The sequence below is a fragment of the Oncorhynchus tshawytscha genome, linkage group LG08 (assembly GCF_018296145.1).
Source record: "Oncorhynchus tshawytscha isolate Ot180627B linkage group LG08, Otsh_v2.0, whole genome shotgun sequence".
NCBI lineage: Eukaryota > Metazoa > Chordata > Actinopteri > Salmoniformes > Salmonidae > Oncorhynchus > Oncorhynchus tshawytscha.
In genome coordinates this window covers 71,468,404-71,488,062 of record NC_056436.1, presented here as the reverse complement: position 1 = coordinate 71,488,062, position 19,659 = coordinate 71,468,404, and the positions used below count along the sequence as shown (strand labels likewise).

General features: G+C 43.5%; 1 protein-coding gene across 4 annotated transcripts in view; it reads right to left on the bottom strand.

Moving 5' to 3' along the window:
* The window catches only part of uvssa (UV-stimulated scaffold protein A), a 31,216-nt gene that overhangs the window by 10,308 nt on the left and 1,249 nt on the right, over positions 1-19,659 (bottom strand). Inside the window, exons 1-8 of one of the 4 annotated variants that reach the window (XM_024428930.2) lie at positions 17,580-17,770; positions 17,243-17,368; positions 16,810-17,140; positions 16,585-16,705; positions 16,051-16,434; positions 15,687-15,796; positions 13,235-13,351; positions 2,437-2,542 (exon numbers count right to left, since the gene is read on the bottom strand). In XM_024428930.2, the coding sequence (XP_024284698.1) occupies positions 2,437-2,542; positions 13,235-13,351; positions 15,687-15,796; positions 16,051-16,434; positions 16,585-16,705; positions 16,810-17,140; positions 17,243-17,352 (1,279 nt within the window). In that variant the 5' untranslated portion in view covers positions 17,353-17,368; positions 17,580-17,770. Of the gene's footprint in view, positions 1-2,436; positions 2,543-13,234; positions 13,364-15,686; positions 15,797-16,050; positions 16,435-16,584; positions 16,706-16,809; positions 17,141-17,242; positions 17,369-17,579; positions 17,771-19,659 lie in introns of those variants that run through there. The other 3 variants (XM_024428927.2, XM_024428928.2, XM_042325894.1) reach the window with 3 other exon arrangements.

Sequence of the window (19,659 nt, the reverse complement as noted above, 5' to 3'; positions counted from 1 at the left end):
TCTCCCTTCCCACTCCCTGTGGTCTAACCTCCCTACAGAGACTAGGGAGCATTCGCTCTCCCTTCCCACTCCCTGTGGTCTAACCCCCCTACAGATACTAGGGAGCATTCACTCTCCCTTCCCACTCCCTGTGGTCTAACCTCCCTAGAGACTAGGGAGCATTCACTCTCCCTTCCCACTCCCTGTGGTCTAACCTCCCTAGAGACTAGGGAGCATTCTCTCTCCCTTCCCACTCCCTGTGGTCTAACCTCCCTACAGAGACTAGGGAGCATTCACTCTCCCTTCCCACTCCCTGTGGTCTAACCTCCCTACAGAGACTAGGGAGCATTCGCTCTCCCTTCCCACTCCCTGTGGTCTAACCTCCCTACAGAGACTAGGGAGCATTCGCTCTCCCTTCCCACTCCCTGTGGTCTAACCTCCCTTAAGACTCGGGAGCATTCTCTCTCCCTTCCCACTCCCTGTGGTCTAACCTCCCTACAGAGACTAGGGAGCATTCTCTCTCCCTTCCCACTCCCTGTGGTCTAACCTCCCTACAGAGACTAGGGAGCATTCTCTCTCCCTTCCCACTCCCTGTGGTCTAACCTCCCTACAGAGACTAGGAGCATTCTCTCTCCCTTCCCACTCCCTGTGGTCTAACCTCCCTACAGAGACTAGGGAGCATTCGCTCTCCCTTCCCACTCCCTGTGGTCTAACCTCCCTACAGAGACTAGGGAGCATTCGCTCTCCCTTCCCACTCCCTGTGGTCTAACCTCCCTACAGAGACTAGGGAGCATTCGCTCTCCCTTCCCACTCCCTGTGGTCTACCCCCCCTACAGAGAGACTGAGGCTAGATGGATGTTGTAAATTACAGCACTGGGCTAATAGGAGCTCATTAACAGCATTGCATTGTTAATTTTCCATGGCTTCCACAGATCACTTCATAGATCACTCATCAAAGTAGCCTGCCCGGCCATGCTACAGACTTTGTAGGCAGGTTCCTATTCACTTTAAGAACATTAAATAAACCAATCAAGCCACTGGACAACACACAAGGAGGACGGTTTTAGGGCTAATCAGATAACAAATCTAATTTAAGTGACATGGTCAGTTTCGTTTGAAAATGTGATGACAAGGAATTCGGTGGAAAATGTCATGTGAACCTAAAACATGCATTTATTTTTATTTAACTAGGCAAGCCAGTTATTATCAGTTTCTTATTTACAATGGCGACCTAGGAACAGTTGGTTAACTGCCTTGTTCAGGGCAGATTGACAGATTTTTACCTTGTCAGCTCGGTGTTTCAATCTAGCAACCTTTCGGTTACTGGCCCAACGCTCTAACCACTTGGCTCCCTTAAGGCTGAATCTGAGCACACAATGTATATTGAAACAAGATGTCTTTGATCACATGTCCAGAAAGGAATCAATTTGAACTTCATTAGCCAGCAGGTATAAAAGGAGAAATCTTCAGTTCAAACAACAACAAAGCGATCAGCCCCGCCTCTGTTTTGGTAAACAGCTGAGGGATGGAGCTGGAAAAACGTAACCACTCAAATTCATAGACAGAGCTTCGGATGCGAGGACTGACCATCCCATAGTACAAAATGACAGTTTTAACCATGTTTCGAGGCTATACAGTGTTTGCATTGCTTACAAAAAAAGACAACAAGTTTATATTTTGGGTTCTGATGGAGTATGACAATTGAACTAAGCATGAGGCATTTTTAAGTTATGTTCTTCAAGAATCAATTGGTGTGTATCGCTAATTTGAAAGTAAAAAAATGGATGTAGTAATTGCAGATTGCCCCTTTGTCAACTATTATGACAGTGTCAGTTGGACACAAGGCTGTTATAATCCACTTGCATTACAGACAACCTCTGATCTCTGTGCATGGCATGTTTTGTTACAGCCTTGCAACCATATATCAATATTGAGGCCATTAGCAATTACATAGACTGGGAAAATGAACTTCTGGCTATAGAACTGGAACAAACTGGTTTTCTGTCATTGATGGAAGACCTTTTATAGAACATTGGTCATAAATCATATAAGGGGATTTAGCACAGGTAAATTAGCAATTATGTTACTTACCATTGGTGAGCAGTTTGGATAATTGAGAACAATGCTGAAGTACTTTTGAACATCTGAAGTTAAAACCAGCCAGGAACGTGCCTGAGGCCTAACCTACGACCTTTACCAACACTGCACACGTTGGGCTTTAAACAATCACTCTACAAACAAACCAGCTTTTAGAGGCATTCTTTGGCACCTTCCTCATGTTTATCTGAACCAATCCAATCAATAGTATGTGATGTGTGTGTGTGGTGATATCCTGAGGCGAGAGCGAGAGCTTACTGGGATTACTCTTCATTATGCTCTTCTCAGATGCTGTTTGTATGGCTGTGACCCTGTTGTGTATGCACCTGCCCCTGGTCCTCTGCAGCTGAGCAAACTCACCGTACTCCTCCCGTAGATGGTCTGGAATGTGGGGTTCAAAACCCTCCTTCTCCGGAACCTCCTCAAAGTCATCATCGTCGTCATCGCTGCCCTCCGGCGCTTTCATCTAGTGGATGGGAAGAGGGTATCTTTGTAAGTACAGGGTCAGCTCAACATGGTTGACTGACTATGGAAAGGACCACTGCACCATTTGGGCTCCCGAGTGGCGCAGAGGTCTAAGGCACTGCATCTAGTGCGTCACTACAGACACCCTGGTTCGAATCCAGGCTGTACCACAACCGGCCATGATTGGGAGTCCCATAGGGCGGCATACGTTTGGCCGGTGTAGGCCGTCATTGTAAATAAGAATTTGTTCTTAACTGACTTGCCTAGTTAAATAAAGGTTAAAAATAAAATAAACTACTAAATGGTAATGCATTAGCAATGTAGCTAGTTAGACATTTTATTAGAAGCTAACAATACATGAGAAAGACTATCCTTACTTGCCTAACATAAAACTAGGCCTCTTCCTAGGACCACAATAATCAAACAGCACCGTCCGTATTCTCCATGCCCCTGCATCACTAGAAATAAACCGAGACACTCTTCTCTCCCAGTCTTCCTCAAGTCCCCAGTCTTCCTCAAGTCCCCTACCCCCTCTCCTCCCTGCTGTCTCTGTGTTTGTTTGCAGACAGGTTACAGAGGAATTAGGACCTCATCAGCAGTTCCCCGGTTGCTGATTATCACTCAAATGGTATCCCCCACGGCCCTCAGGGTGTTCACAAGATTTACAGCGCCCCGAACGGCTAACTCGGCAGTAACGTGGGACGTCTTCACATTTTAATTCAAATCCTTAATGGAATTTCCACTTGACCACATCCAATTTTTTCCCGCTTCCTTTTGACGTAGTGGTTTATTTGACCACTGTGCCATCTAATTGTCAGTGCATATAACAGCACTTGTTTAGTTAATTTTGTCATTGAGGTTAAGGGAGACAGAGAGGGAGATTTACATAAGAGTTTCTCCAGGAGGCAACTTAGTTATTTTTCACCAGTAACTGTAATTGATACAATATGATTGACTAAGGTAGTGATTTTCAAACAGACAACTTAAAAGTTTACAAATGATCTGAAAAGACAACATGTATTAGTTGTAAAGGTATCTAAAGGCTGTTGTTAACCTTTAGATACATTGGCTCAACCACCCCCCCTACCCCAGTTTGCACATAAGCACCTCTCTGTTCTGGCCAATCCACTCACCTAATACCCAAATCTTAGACTATCCTTTATTCCTGAAAGAAGAGGAAATAAAACTGTTGGAAGCAATAGGCTGTCCAACAGATGGAGCGATAAGTGTACTGTGGCCCTGATTCACAGGTGTGGGAGAGGTGTCTGTGTGCGGAGCTGATAAGGAACCCGAGACAGGCTAGTCAGAGAGAGTCCGGGTCACCAAGCGATATGGAGGGCTCTCACCTCTGAGCCAGCCAGCTGTATTTCCTCAACACAATCGCTTTCGGGAGATCTACTCAACAAGAGCTGAGAGGACTAGGTGGTAACCACCGGCCTAGGTATTAGGCTTCCAGCCATAATCACTACCAAATAAACCCCCCAAGTCTGATTACTCAGGCTGTGGACTTGACTATTTATTACGTCCCACTTCTCAGACAACAGCATGAGTTGGATAAAACTAAACTGATGCTGGCCACCGTGTCCATGGCCCCTGTCTACCTGTCTGTCTGTTAGAAGATGCTGCTGAGAACAAAGAAGGTGGTGTGCATGGTTCAGGACAGGAGGGGAGGTGATGGTCTCCTCCTCTCCTCTGCCTGGAGCCTCTACCTGCACATGCTCATCTATCACCCAGCCTGTACGTTTTGCTATCACTCTAACACTAATCAAAAGAGAAAACTGTCACCGGCGCTGACCTGTGGAACCTCCCAATTACGCTCTTCAGGAATGACAGGGGCACTTAACTCCCCAGGAGAGTAAATGACCACCATCAATCATGGCGGAATAACAATGAGCTGCCTTGGCCGCAAATTATTTTTGGGGTATAGAATCCGAGCAGGGGAATTTATGAAAAGTGAAAAGCAACCCAAGGCTTTTTTTCTCTCCTCCTCCTCCCCTCTCTAAGGGAGGCTGTTCTGTTCTGCTCTGCCTGGGGGATGAAGCGAAGCCAGCATCGCCGCTAAACAGAATTTATGCCTTTTAATTTACTCAAAAAGGTAGTTAACCATTCCCTGCGCTACAACGCATAACAGAATGCCATTTAAATATAGGGGTCATTTTCATAAAATATTACCCATAATTCTCATGTCCTTGGTTTGTCTAGGGCACGCCACGAATGAGCCACTGTTTCATGCACGCCTTTCCATTTATTCAGCTTAATTGCTTTCATGATTACCTTTATGTCAAGTAGTACAGGTAGATCAAAGCTTGCTTTTTATTTCTCTTATTGCCCCTCATTTTATTTTTCATTACCGCATGTGAGCGGTGTTGAATATGGCAGATTAGGGTCTAAACTGTCTTTGGATGAGGTCTAAATTACTCCCTGTTATCGCTTTCAACAGGGAGACGAGCCACAGTGGCACAGTAATGTACATGTTGCTCATAGAGCAGCCACAGTAATGTACCTGCTGCTCAGAGCAGCCACAGTAATGTACCTGCTGCTCAGAGAGGAGCCACAGTAATGTACCTGCTGCTCAGAGAGGAGCCACAGTAATGTACCTGCTGCTCAGAGAGCAGCCACAGTAATGTACATGCTTCTCAGAGAGGAGCCACAGTAATGTACATGTTGCTCAGAGAGCAGCCACAGTAATGTACCTGCTGCTCAGAGAGGAGCCACAGTAATGTACAAGCTGCTCAGAGAGCAGCCACTAATGTACATGCTGCTCAGAGAGGAGCCACAGTAATGTGCATGCTTCTCAGAGAGGAGCCACAGTAATGTACATGCTGCTCAGAGAGCAGCCACAGTAATGTACCTGCTGCTCAGAGAGGAGCCACAGTAATGTACCTGCTGCTCAGAGAGGAGCCACAGTAATGTACCTGCTGCTCAGAGAGGAGCCACAGTAATGTACCTGCTGCTCAGAGAGGAGCCACAGTAATGTACATGTTGCTCATAGAGCAGCCACAGTAATGTACCTGCTGCTCAGAGAGGAGCCACAGTAATGTACCTGCTGCTCAGAGAGCAGCCACAGTAATGTACCTGCTGCTCAGAGAGGAGCCACAGTAATGTACCTGCTGCTCAGAGAGCAGCCACAGTAATGTACCTGCTGCTCAGAGAGCAGCCAAAGTAATGTACATGCTTCTCAGAGAGGAGCCACAGTAATGTACATGCTGCTCAGAGAGCAGCCACAGTAATGTACCTGTTGCTCAGAGAGGAGCCACAGTAATGTACCTGCTGCTCAGAGAGGAGCCACAGTAATGTACCTGCTGCTCAGAGAGGAGCCACAGTCATGTACCTGCTGCCCAGAGAGGAGCCACAGTAATGTACATGTTGCTCAGAGAGGAGCCACAGTAATGTACCTTCTGCTCAGAGAGGAGCCACAGTAATGTACCTGCTGCTCAGAGAGGAGCCACAGTAATGTACCTGCTGCTCAGAGAGGAGCCACAGTAATGTACCTGCTGCTCAGAGAGGAGCCACAGTAATGTACCTGCTGCTCAGAGAGGAGCCACAGTAATGTACCTGCTGCTCAGAGACGAGCCACAGTAATGTGCCTGCTGCCCAGAGAGGAGCCACAGTAATGTACCTGCTGCTCAGAGAGGAGCCACAGTAATGTACCTGCTGCTCAGAGAGGAGCCACAGTAATGTACCTGCTGCTCAGAGAGGAGCCACAGTAATGTACCTGCTGCTCAGAGAGGAGCCACAGTAATGTACCCGCTGCTCAGAGAGGAGCCACAGTAATGTACATGTTTCTCAGAGAGGAGCCACAGTAATGTACCTGCTGCTCAGAAAGGAGCCACAGTAATGTACCTGCTGCTCAGAGAGGAGCCACAGTAATGTACCTGCTGCTCAGAGAGGAGCCACAGTAATGTACCTGTTGCTCAGAGAGGAGCCACAGTAATGTACCTGCTGCAGAGAGGAGCCACAGTAATGTACCTGCTGCTCAGAGGAGCCACAGTAATGTACCTGCTGCTCAGAGAGGAGCCACAGTAATGTACCTGCTGCTCAGAGAGGAGCCACAGTAATGTACATGCTGCTCAGAGAGGAGGCACAGTAATGTACCTGCTGCTCAGAGAGGAGGCACAGTAATGTACCTGCTGCTCAGAGGAGCCACAGTAATGTACCTGCTGCTCAGAGAGGAGCCACAGTAATGTACCTGCTGCTCAGAGAGGAGCCACAGTAATGTACCTGCTGCTCAGAGAGGAGCCACAGTAATGTACCTGCTGCTCAGAGAGGAGCCACAGTAATGTACCTGCTGCTCAGAGAGGAGCCACAGTAATGTACATGCTGCTCAGAGAGGAGCCAGAGTAATGTACATGCTGCTCAGGGAGGAGGCACAGTAATGTACCTGCTGCTCAGAGAGGAGCCACAGTAATGTACCTGCTGCTCAGAGAGGAGCCACAGTAATGTACCTGCTGCTCAGAGAGGAGCCACAGTGATGTACCTGCTGCTCAGAGAGGAGCCACAGTAATGTACCTGCTGCTCAGAGAGGAGCCACAGTAATGTACATGCTGCTCAGAGAGGCCAGCTAGATGGTGGTGAATAAGTGGCTCATCCTTTGCCCTGCACTTAATACAACAGACACCTGCGCTTATGAGACACGAAGACCAATTGAATTGTCCCACAATATTACAACAATATCAGATTAAATAGTAATTAACTCATAATTACTGATATTCGAGAGAGAGAAAGAAAGAAAGCAAAAGAGCACTATGATACTTGAAGAAATGAAGGATATTTTTCTCTATTTCATAGAATGTGATAATGGTTTCTAATATAATAATGGTTTCTAATATAATAATGGTTTTGGTAACACTTTATTTTGTGTTGCGTTGTGGATTGCACTCTCTCTCCCTTTCCCTGTTTGGGGGGCAGAATCCGCTAAATTAAAAAAGAATTATTAAAGCGATCATTTCTATGGTAAACAGTAGGTTGGGGGATTTGGCTATCTCATACCTTACCATTGTGGTAACACTTGACACTCAGTGTCATGACACGTTATAACACGGTCATAACCATGTAATAATATGCCATAACAGCTAACAACTTGTCATAATATGTTCATGACACATATTGAAACCTGTTGACATATATTGCGTTATTTTATGGCTGGTTATGACACCTACGGAAGAGTGTAAAAACCAGAGTGAGTGGTGAGTGTAAAAGAGTGTAAAAACCATGACAGTGTCATGAAGTGTATTATCTACAAGTTATTTAAAATATGACAACAAAGGATTTAAGAAACACACTTTCAAACAAGAGGAAACTTCTTGACAGGAAAAAAACTCATTTGAATAAATGTGGGTTTGACACTTATGTAGGTGTCATAACCAGCCATAATATGCAATATATGTCACAAAAGGTGTAAATATATGGGTCATGACCGTGGTAATACCATATTATTACAGGTTATGACAAGTTATGTCAGCTGTTATGGCATGGTTATGACCGTGTTATAATGTGTCAAGTGTTAACACAATGGTAAGGTACGAGATAGCCAAATCCCCCAACTTAATCTTTACCATAGAAATGGTCGCTTCAACAACTCTATTCTAATTTAGCGGATTCCACCCTCAAACTCAGGGAAAAGGAGACAAAGTGCAATCCACAACGCAACCCAAAAGTTCTACATTACTCCAGGCCCAGGTACAGTCTTTCATTCCCAGTAGCTAGCAATTGTGGAAAAGGAGATTGCTATTTTGTTTATACCAGTTGTCTTCTTTAATCCAAAGCAGTTATTTCTCCGTTGATAGATTAAAACCCCATGGAATAATAATACCAGCCCACTAGAAATTCCTGGTCGACAGACATTCTTTTAGTTTTAATTCTGCAGTGATAAAATCAGGACTGCAATCTTGAGATGACAGCGTTGTAACTCTTATAAAGGGGTGTGCATGGGGAGGAGAAACATTTTGCTGACACAAGCCTATCTAAAACATGGGCTCTATCCCTTATCCCCACCTTAGCATTTAAAAACAGACATTTTTCCTATCCTGTACAACGTATAAAGAAAATCACATTTTCTCTCTCTTACAAAATACTCCAGGACAGTTCCAAGATAATTTTTTTTATTTTAAGTTAACTATACGGATATCTTCCCCATGAATGGTCTACATAGCAAATACAGCAGCTTTAGGCTACAACTGCAGTGTTATTTGTTACTTATTTATTCCTTTGTATTTCAGAGACAATAATTGTATGTCATTCAATCAGGAAAATGTGTGTTCTTTTTTCATTTAAAAAAAAATCTAATTATACACATTTCCCTAATTAGGCTAATTAAAATTCTGCAAAAGGTTTCAATGATACATTTTAGAGACAGAAGCAGGCGCATTAAATAAGAATATGATCCATTCCTTCCCAGTGCTACTTGGCGTGTCATTCCTTCCCAGTGCGACTTGGCGTGCCATTCCTTCCCAGTCCTACTTGGGGTGCCATTCCTTCCCAGTGCTACTTGGCGTGTCATTCCTTCCCAGTGCTACTTGGGGTGCCATTCCTTCCCAGTGCTACTTGGCGTGCCATTGCTTCCCAGTGCTATTTGCAGTGTCATTCCTTCCAGTGCTACTTGGCTTTGAAACATCCAGGGTGAACTATGGATTGGCCATGTCCAGACCTCTGTCCCTTCCCCCAGTGAAAGGTGTAGGTGAGGTTCTGGTTATATATCCACCACTTACTGGGAAAAACACCCTTCAGGGGGCTAAAGTGCTCCCTGTGCCCTCCAATATATTTTCTATGGTCTAATTAATTGTGTAAGCAATCTCAATGACTTTGTGCCCTGGGAAGCGCCAGCTCCAGTGTACTCCTTAAGTCTGTTATCCTTTAAAAAAAATATCTTAGGAGGCAACGTCAGACAACTCAACTCAACTTCATTTGTCTTTTGGCAAGTTTGATGGCTATGCATTTAAAAACCCATTCAATCTTATAAACCAAAAATGTTATGTACTCAGCTGTGATGGTCCTTCGTTCATCTGCTATTTATATGCTAATATCCACTCTCACTGGAAGGTAATTATTACAGCAAACCAATAACTCAGGTGTATGGGCTGCTGGAGCAAGGCGGCTGGGCCAGGGGAATGCCCGGCCAGGGGAATGGAATTAAGCGCTGCGAGTCGGTCGGTCGGAGGACACACTCAAGACTGCTGGAGGTGAAAAACTCTTTAAGTTGTCCTCCATTGTCTCTGCAGACAATGTAATGCCCCTCACTGCCAGGCTGTCCCTTGTGGCTGTAAGACAGCATTCAGTCTCAGAAACACACAAGTCCACAGACAGACACCATCTCCTCAGCATAAAGGAGTATATTACATTATGCATTACTGTGGAGGGAGAATGTGTTCTGTGAAGATTGTAAAGGCTTTAATGCAAGAATCATTTAAATGCATTTACTTTCTTTACATAAGAAAATGTAGCCTAACGCAAAATGTGCTTTGGTCTTGGAAAGCATTTCCAGTCACATAGTGATTGATGTTAATGAGTATTTCCACCATGCATATATAGTCTAGCTACTATTCGATTGGTTCTGTGGTCAAGAGCCATGTCCAAATACTGTGTGGTACTTTGTAGCAGCATTTGATAAAAAGAGTTTCTGTCATAAAGTAATGAAGTGAGAAAAGGCCTATTGGGTAAATACGATTCAACGGGAGGGAGAGGATCTGACATGAAGACAAACAGAAGGGGGACTGAGGGATGCTTTGGGAGGTGGAGATAGGTACCAGCCAATAGTAATGGTCCATATTCCAGACCTACTACTGGACTGGGTGTCTGGAGGATACACTAATGAGGGCCCCTTAGGGGCCTCCCCTGGGACCTCATCCTAGAGGGGACCGCCAGGTCACCTGACAGATGAAGTTATATATGTCTACATCCTCCAAACGACACTGTCAGCTTTCCCAATGTCTTTATCCTGAACGTCTGGAACAGGCAGTGTGGGCCAACCAGCGACGTGACACGGCGCAATCATAGGATGATGAGACTATTACTTAGCCCATCTGATGAATATATTTGAACTATGTCTAGATAAATGCATGCTGAAAGTGGTTCACATTAAATAGGCCCAGTCTCTGAACATCATAAAGATAATGACATTCGGGGATATAACAACAGTTATCCTGCTTACTGATCTCAAATGAGTGATCATGTGCTTGACTGAACCCTGTACAGATCAGTGGTCAGTGTGGATCAGGAGTGCAGAGGGTGAAGACAGACTAGGCCTGCCAAGCCTCTACGTTAGCTCACAGACAGAGTGTGGAGTGGTGCTAACATTAATACCAGTCAGTCTGTAGATATTGTACACACGGCCTGATCAGGTGAGGATGAAGCACAGAACAGGCAGGGGGAAAGACTCTCTCTGTTTATCGCCAGTTTCCCAATGTGAAAAACAGAGAGACATCAATTACTGCTCTTCCTCCTGGTCCTGATAAGATGCCTTATCTGGGTAAACAACGCAATATTCATCCCATGCTGCATGTTCAATGTGTGGGGAGGGGGTTGAAAAGGTGCCTGCTTTACAAATACTCCCTTCTTTACCATAAACCTCAGTGACCAATAATTAAAGGTGCTTAAATGAGATCCAGCCAGCTGCAGAGTGCTGGTGTCAGACACATCCACCTCTTCCATTTATCAAATGGGTGCCACTGCCAGCAGACAGAGAGAGAGAGAGAGGAGGTGTACTGACTGCTAGAGAAAGAGGGATACTGCTGGAGGAAGAGGTATACTGCAGTACAGCAGGGCACTCAGTCTGGATGTGGGTTAAGGTTTGGCCCTTTTATTTACAATAGGACTAGGACAGAGAAGTGGGTCCTACATGGAGTATGGATTGCTCAATCAAATATCAAATTGATGTCAAGAGTACATTTGAATTAAAACAGTTTTCATGGATACGTTTAAAGCAAGCATACTTTGCTTTCTGTTGTACTCACTGAAGCCCGATAGAGAATTAACGCAACATAGAATTAAAACGTAACATAAATGATCCAAATCCATGATTGGATCTCAAATGTTTCTGTGCATGTTATGCAAATGTGAGGAGGTACAATGTAGTGTAGTCCTGCAGGCCGAAGGCATACAAATATACTAACTACAAGGCTATTAAGGGTTGAGTTGTTTTGGTAATTACTTTGTTCTTTGACTTCACGTCTATGTTTTTATGTCAGTGGAGTGAGAAGCAGCTAAACTACCATCTTTACCTTTTTGGATTTCTCAATTTTACTCCCAATCAGCACGGGTTTATTGAGTCGAAAAAGCAATCACATCCTTGTCAGAGCCCCGATAAAGCGAATACAGTAATGAAATGCTTTTAAGGGTAAAAAGGAAAAACTAATTATGATAAAGGACTTTAAGTTGTTGCTTTATCACACGGCATTGGAAATGTTGTCTGACAGTGATAAACCTTTACAGGTAGCAGTATGGCGCTCTGTCACTGTCACTTCCCCGCGTTCCCTCAAACGCAACGCTCTCTTGCTCTCCCTGCCCAGTTAAAAAGGGACATCAGGTGTCATAATGATGAGTCTCATAACTGCTAGGTATGCGTAGTATTCCAGAGAGGGGGAGAAATGGTTCTGTCTATTAATACCTGAAGCCCTGCCTCTCCATTCTCTCTCGCTGTGCTAATCTCAGCCTGATGCGTTCCATTTCAACACCGCTATCATACCTCGCACAAATGTCCAACTATTCATTTTTTAAATACAACTACTGTGGTTCTTCCATTTCCAGGCCCTAAAACAATTTAAAATAAAAGACATTACAGAAGTGCTGAACATGGAATTAGATTTGAGGGACTTTTGCCTTCAGGTATTAATGGTATTGAGGCCATGGACAACATGTCAATGATGCCGCTCACTTTTTCCAATGAGAAAATCAATAACAATAACATGTGGGATTTCACAGTTTTCAGAGAAGATCTGAACATAAATATGTAAAAGTGAAGAGGATAAATATGTCTGTATTAAAAACACAGCAATTGATGCATACTGCATTAGTGCAATCTATTTACTTGTATTTAAAAAATGATTTTACCTATGGATAATACAGACCACACACAGATATCTGCACACTGACGTTTGTTAAATGATCCTCAATACCGTACTGATAGTTGTCAACCCCTCGAGCCAGGCCGTTAACCCACTGTTCCCCGGGAGCCAAGACGTGGGTGGCGATTAAGCCACCTCTCTGATTCAGAGGGGTTGGGTTAAATGCAGAAGACACATTTCAGTTGAAGGCATTCAGTTGTACAACTGACTAGGTATCCCCCTTTCTCTACTCATATGGGGCGGCAGGTAGTCTAGTGGTTAGAGCGTTGCAAGATCGAATCCCCGAGCTGACAGGGTAAATTTTTTTGTCATTCTGCCCCTGAACAAGGCAGTTAACTCACTGTTCCTAGGCTGTCATTGAAAATAGGAATTTGTTATTTACTGACTTGCATAGTTAAAAAAAATAAAAGTATGGCAAGTGGTAAACCTCTTCCTCTCCGTGGGTAATACGTTGTGAAATAGTGCCCTCTGCTGGTAGAAATATATACTTGCAACCAGGCTGAGAAGTCACATGAACAACTGGACAATAAAAAGGAGGAATGCATGCAAAGAAAAATATGATCTGGATTTCTTGCAAATTATTATATTTCTCAACACCTGCCCTTCTTGCTAAATAATGTTTTCATTGTACTCACCACTCTGCGATGCCTGGCCTTGTAGTCAATGTGCAGGTCTTCATGTTTCTGCAGAGCTCTCTCCAGCGACGACTTCAAGTCTATGGCACGTTTGAGGAGCGGTTCTGGCACACCCGCCTTGGTGAAAACCTTGGGAGATAGTAATCAACTTTTTGCCTGTCCTGGAACATGTATACAGGTCCTAAATAGTATCAACATTACTATCAAGCAGACCTGGAGCCTGTCCTGCAACATGTACACAAGTCCTAAATAGTATCAACATTACTATCAATCTGTCCTGGAACATGTACACAGGTCTATCCAAGTTTATCTATGTTTGATGATTGAGAGCATCTTGGCTGGCTGCATCACTGTTTGGTACGGCAACTTCAAGGCTAATGCAAGGCGCTACAGAGGGTGGTGAGTTCGGCCCAGTACATCACAGAGGCAGAGCTCCCTGCCATCCAGGACCTCTATACCAGGTGGTGTCAGAGGAAGGGTCAAAAAGTTGTCAAAGACTCCAACAACCCAAGTCATAGACTGTTCACTCTGCTACCGCACAGCAAGTGGTACCAGTGCACCAAGTCTGGAACCAACAGGAACCACACACTCACACTGATACCCCAACACACACACACACATGTGCACACATGCATACTGATGCCACACACACACACACTTACATACATAGGCTAATGCTTCTGTCATTTATTTTTCCTGTTGCCTAGTCATTTTACCCCTACCTATATGTACATATCTGCCTCAATTACCTCATACCCCTGCACATCGACTAGATACTGGTACTCCCTGTATATAGCCATGTTACTACCTGGTACTCCCTGTATATAGCCATGTTACTACCTGATACTCCCTGTATATAGCCATGTTACTACCTGGTACTCCCTGTACATAGCCATGTTACTACCTGGTACTCCTTGTATATAGCCATGTTACTACCTGGTACTCCTTGTATAAGTCCATGTTACTACCTAGTACTCCTTGCATATAGCCATGTTACTACCTAGTACTCCCTGTATATAGCCATGTTACTACCTGGTACTCCTTGTATATAGCCATGTTACTACCTAGTACTCCTTGCATATAGCCATGTTACTACCTAGTACTCCCTGTATATAGCCATGTTACTACCTGGTACTCCTTGTATATAGCCATGTTACTACCTGGTACTCCTTGTATATAGCCATGTTACTACCTGGGACTCCCTGTATATAGCCATGTTACTACCTGGTTCTCCCTGTATATAGCCATGTTACTACCTGGTCCATGTTACTACCTGGTACTCCTTGTATAAGTCCATGTTACTACTCCTTGCATATAGCCATGTTACTACCTAGTACTCCCTGTATATAGCCATGTTACTACCTGGTACTCCTTGTATATAGCCATGTTACTACCTGGTACTCCTTGTATATAGCCATGTTACTACCTGGGACTCCCTGTATATAGCCATGTTACTACCTGGTTCTCCTGTATATAGCCATGTTACTACCTGGTACTCCCTGTATATAGCCATGTTACTACCTGGTACTCCTTGTATATAGCCATGTTACTACCTGGTACTCCTTGTATATAGCCATGTTACTACCTGGTACTCCTTGTATATAGCCATGTTACTACCTGGTACTCCTTGTATATAGCCATGTTACTACCTGGTACTCCCTGTATATAGCCATGTTACTACCTGGTACTCCTTGTATATAGCCATGTTACTACCTGGTACTCCTTGTATATAGCCATGTTACTACCTGGTACTCCTTGTATATAGCCATGTTACTACCAGGTACTCTTTGTATATAGCCATGTTACTACCAGGTACTCTTTGTATATAGCCATGTTACTACCAGGTACTCTTTGTATATAGCCATGTTAGTTTTTCTCTGTTTTGTTATTCACTGGGTATTTATTCCTCGTGTGACTATGATAATTATTTTAGCCCCTTTTTTATCCAAATTCGTGATATCCAATTGGTAGTTATAGTCTTGTCCTATCGCTGCAACTCCCGTACGGACTCAGGAGAGACGAAGGTCGAGAACCATGCATCCCCCGAAACACGACCCTGCCAATCCGCAATGTTTCTTGACACACTGCTCACTTAACCCGGAAGCCAGCCGCACCAATGTGACGGAGGAAACACCGTACACCTGGCAACTGTGTCAGCGTGCATGCGCCCGGCCCGCCACAAGGAGCCGCTAGACCGCGATAGGACAAGGATATCCCGGGCTAGCCAAATCCTCCCCTAACCTGGTCGACGCTGGGCCAATTGTGCGCCACCTCATGGGTCTCCCAGTCGCGGCCGGCTGAGAAACTGCCTGGGATCGAACCCGGATTCTTAAGTAAGCATTTCACTGTTAGTCTACACCTGTTGTGTACTAAGCATGTGACAAATACAATTTGATTTGAATGATGGGCACAGGCAACTGTTTTTGAAAATCAGTTGAATTTGAAGCCCTACCTGAACCCAGTACTGGACGACAGGCAGGTGTTTAGTGCTGAGCAGTTTGTGCAGGTCCTTCATGGTGTTCACCAATGCTTCATTTTCCTCTGTCTCCTTTAGCTTTAAATCTGTGGGGATTGAGGAAAACTACTGAAAGGTTACATTCCTTCCCTGTCTGGCACATTTAAAAAAAAAAACAGCACTTCTTATTCAGCGTGGTCTTTTGGAAGTGTTGATTATAACTCTTTCGAGAATTATGTTAAAGGTTACGTGGGTTCCTATAGGTCTAACTGTCCTGTGTGAGTGACTACTCACCTGTGGAGAGGTTAAAGGTTACGTGGGTTCCTATAGATGTAACTGTCCTGTGTGAGTGACTACTCACCTGTGGAGAGGTTCAGGTCCAGGCTGTATTTGTGAGATATGAGTCCTGTGTTGCGTATGAATGCATCTTCTACCAGAACATCCTCTATATCGCTGTCTTCATCACTAGGATCCTCTTCCTCCTTCTCCTCATTGGTTTTCGTTGCTGTTCTTGTCTCTGGATTCTTGGGTTCCCTCTGGAGCTCCAGGTCTTTACTACAACAGGGCTGTTCGTCTAGGTCACTGGAGGTGCTAGCCTTCTCATTAGGCACAGAAGAGACAGAAACGGTTGAATTATTGGCTGGAGTTGAGGTATCTAGGTCACTGAGGTCAAACTCTGCAGGCAGAAGCAACTTTATGCAGTTGTTTATCTCTGTAAGACACTCTTCAATCTCTTCTGAGGCATCTGAGAAGAAGCAACAACAACACATAGAAAAGTTATACATTAACTACACTCAATGCATGAAAACCCTGAACCTGGTGTATAAAGGAAGTGATATAATATAATGATTATAATGATAATAAAAACAATAGTAATAATATGTACGGTGTGCACCTTCCATTTCCTTGGTGGCCTTTTCAACTTTGTCTTTATAAATCCTCTCCAGTCTTTTCTGTCTCTCCTCCTCTCGTTTCCTCTCAGCTAGTGTTCTGGCCTGAACATCATGAAAGTCCACCTGAAAGGAACACAAACAAGCAAGATTATTGCAAAACAGCACTTAATTTACTTGTTTTACTGTGACCTTTAAAATGATATAATACGGGTAATCATCCTTCTTACCTTTTTAACCTGCTTGAGAAAGTGGTACCCCAAGGCCAGTTTCTTATAGGCTTCTCCATAAGTGGCCTGCCATTCTTGCACAGTTTTGATGGCAATGGTCTTCAGCTTTCGGGCCACCTCTTTGGGTGGTGGCAGAGGCTCATCTGAGTCCGTCTCCACTGTCAGGTCCAGAAACTCCTGGAAGTTGTCCACCAGCAGGACCCTGAAGTGGTGTGAGCGGGTGAAGAGTTCACTGACCATCTGGAAGGCTGACAGGCGGATCTCGGCATGCTCCTGGGCCAGCTGCGTCATGGTCAGGTGGTAGAAGTGCTCAATGTAGTCATTGGAAACTCTGTTAGAGGAGCAGTTGTGTTTGACAGAATTCAAATTGTACTCATTTTTATGTAAAGCTGAAGCAGAATAAGTAAATTAGCTATAGGAAAGAACGTCCTACTTGCATATCTTTTTCACTTCCTTCAGTTTATTTGGATTTAGTTGTGGTTCCCCAGATGTGGTCAACTCTTCCACAAGCTCTGACAACTTATCTCGTTGTGCGTGGTCCATCCTTTTACCTGAAGTGCTGGGAAATAAACCACGAATAGTAACGGTTGTATGCAAATTAGCACAAATGTAAAAAGCAATGTAGCTAACAAAGCCAACGGTGACACCCCTGGATATACTTGAATTAAAGTGGTAGCTAATGGCATTTAAAGAGACTAGATAAAATAAACTAGCTATATGCTAGCTGGCAAATACGTAGACAAAGACTACTTCACGAGCAAGACACATACTAACTCCAGTACAGTACGTCCACATAGATTTCCTTTCAAAATATTTTATGACGAATTCACGACAGTCGTATTTAATCATAATTCATAATTGTGAGCTTATGAAAGACTGCTGGCTGCTACAGTATCTGGTCTCCGAGCTACTGTAGAAAGGTCTGTAGCAAACACAGCTAGCTAGTTCTTCCTGAATGCCTGTCATGCTGAGCATGCGTCGCCCAGCCCTAGCCAATCAGCTGCTTCAAACAAAACACAGTGACTTCCGGTCAGGAATTTTCTGCGCCTTCAGTAGGACACAATATCCCGAGAGGATCACTATGATAGATGCTTCAGGTTGTTTTAGCGTTCATAACAATGGTTATCAACTGTACTGCAGGAATGGAACGTAATGGAACGTGGAGCAAAAACATTGTTATCAGATTAGATGCTTTTGAAAAACTAGATCATTACTTCGAGGATTACTTTTAAATTCAGAGAGGATGTTTGCGAAAAACAATCTTTGAAACTTCTTTGTTTTCTCAATTACATTCAAATCAACATTGAAAAAGGGCGCAAATTTAAGTTTGTTCCACCTGAGCGAGTCTGACCACAAGTCATTGACCACTATGATGACACACCAAATGTATTTGATGGATCGCGGGAAAAGAGCAGCAATAGGCTTTTGTAGGCTACAGTCCTAGCTAGGTCTTCCAATGTTGCGACTTCTGTCGGCTTCCAAAGACGATCAAATTTGAATAAACGTTTGGAGGTAAGGATGACAGCATGGTGTAGTCTTCGGCGATACGGATATCACAAATTATTAGTGGTGGGAAAAGTACTCAATTGTCATACTTGAGTAAAAGTAAAGATACCTTAATAGAAAATTACTCAAGTAAAAGTGCACCCAGTAAAGTACTACTTTTGTAAAAGTCTAAAAGTATTTGGTTTTAAATGTACTTAAGTATCAAAAGTAAAAGTATAAATCATTTAAACTTCCTTATATTAAACAAGCCAGATGGAACAATTTTCTTGTTTTTATTTTATTTACGGATAGCCAGGGGCACATTCCAACATAATCTACAAACAAAGCATTTGTGTTTAGTGAGTTCGCCAGATCAGAGGCAGTAGGGATGTTCTCTTGATAAGTGTGTGACGAGTACTTTTGGGTGTCAGGGAAATGTATGGAGTGGAAAGTACATAGTTTTATTTAGGAATGTAGTGAAGTAAAAGTTTCCAAAAATATAAATAGTAAAGTACAGATATCCACCTAAACTACTTAAGTAGTACTTTAAAGTATTGTTAAGTACATTACACCACTGCTTATTATTGATATCTACTTAGTGAATTTATACGAATCACACTGCTGCTCTCTCATTTAGCAATTAGCGCCTTACAGATTGTGGTTGTTGTGGACGGCTGTTCACAAATCTAAATGTGTATTTGAACCCAACAATGGTTCATTTCAAGAAGTTTAAGCTGCCTATCAATCATTGTTTTGTTTTTAAAAAAGCCCTCTTCATCTGCTGAATAATGTGGACCCAAGCCTATTGAATGGGGCGGCAGGGAGGCCTAGTGGTTAGAGCGTTGGACTAGTAACCGAAAGGTTGCAAGTTCAAATCCCCGAGCTGACAAGGTACAAGGTATCTGTTGTTCTGCCCCTGAACAGGCAGTTAACCCACTGTTCCTAGGCTGTCATTGAAAATAAGAATTTGTTCTTAACTGACTTGCCTAGTAAAATAAAGGTAAAATAAAAAAATTGATGCTGATAAAAAAAAAATCCATTGGCCTAATGGACACATGCTCAAACTTGCACACTTTTGATTTACTTAAAGGGACAATCTGTAGTTGTTACATTCATATTTGGTATACATATATATATATATATATATATATATATATATATATATATATACATTGATTCTTGAAGAATGTAACTTATAAATGCCTCATGAGTTGAGTTCAACTGTCACACTCCCAGAACCCAAAATATAAGCATGTACACTATACAGTGTAACAAACACTGTATAGCCTCATAACATGGTTAAAATTATCATGCTGATATCATGGATGGTCAGTCCTTGCATCCATAGCTCTGTCTATTAATCTG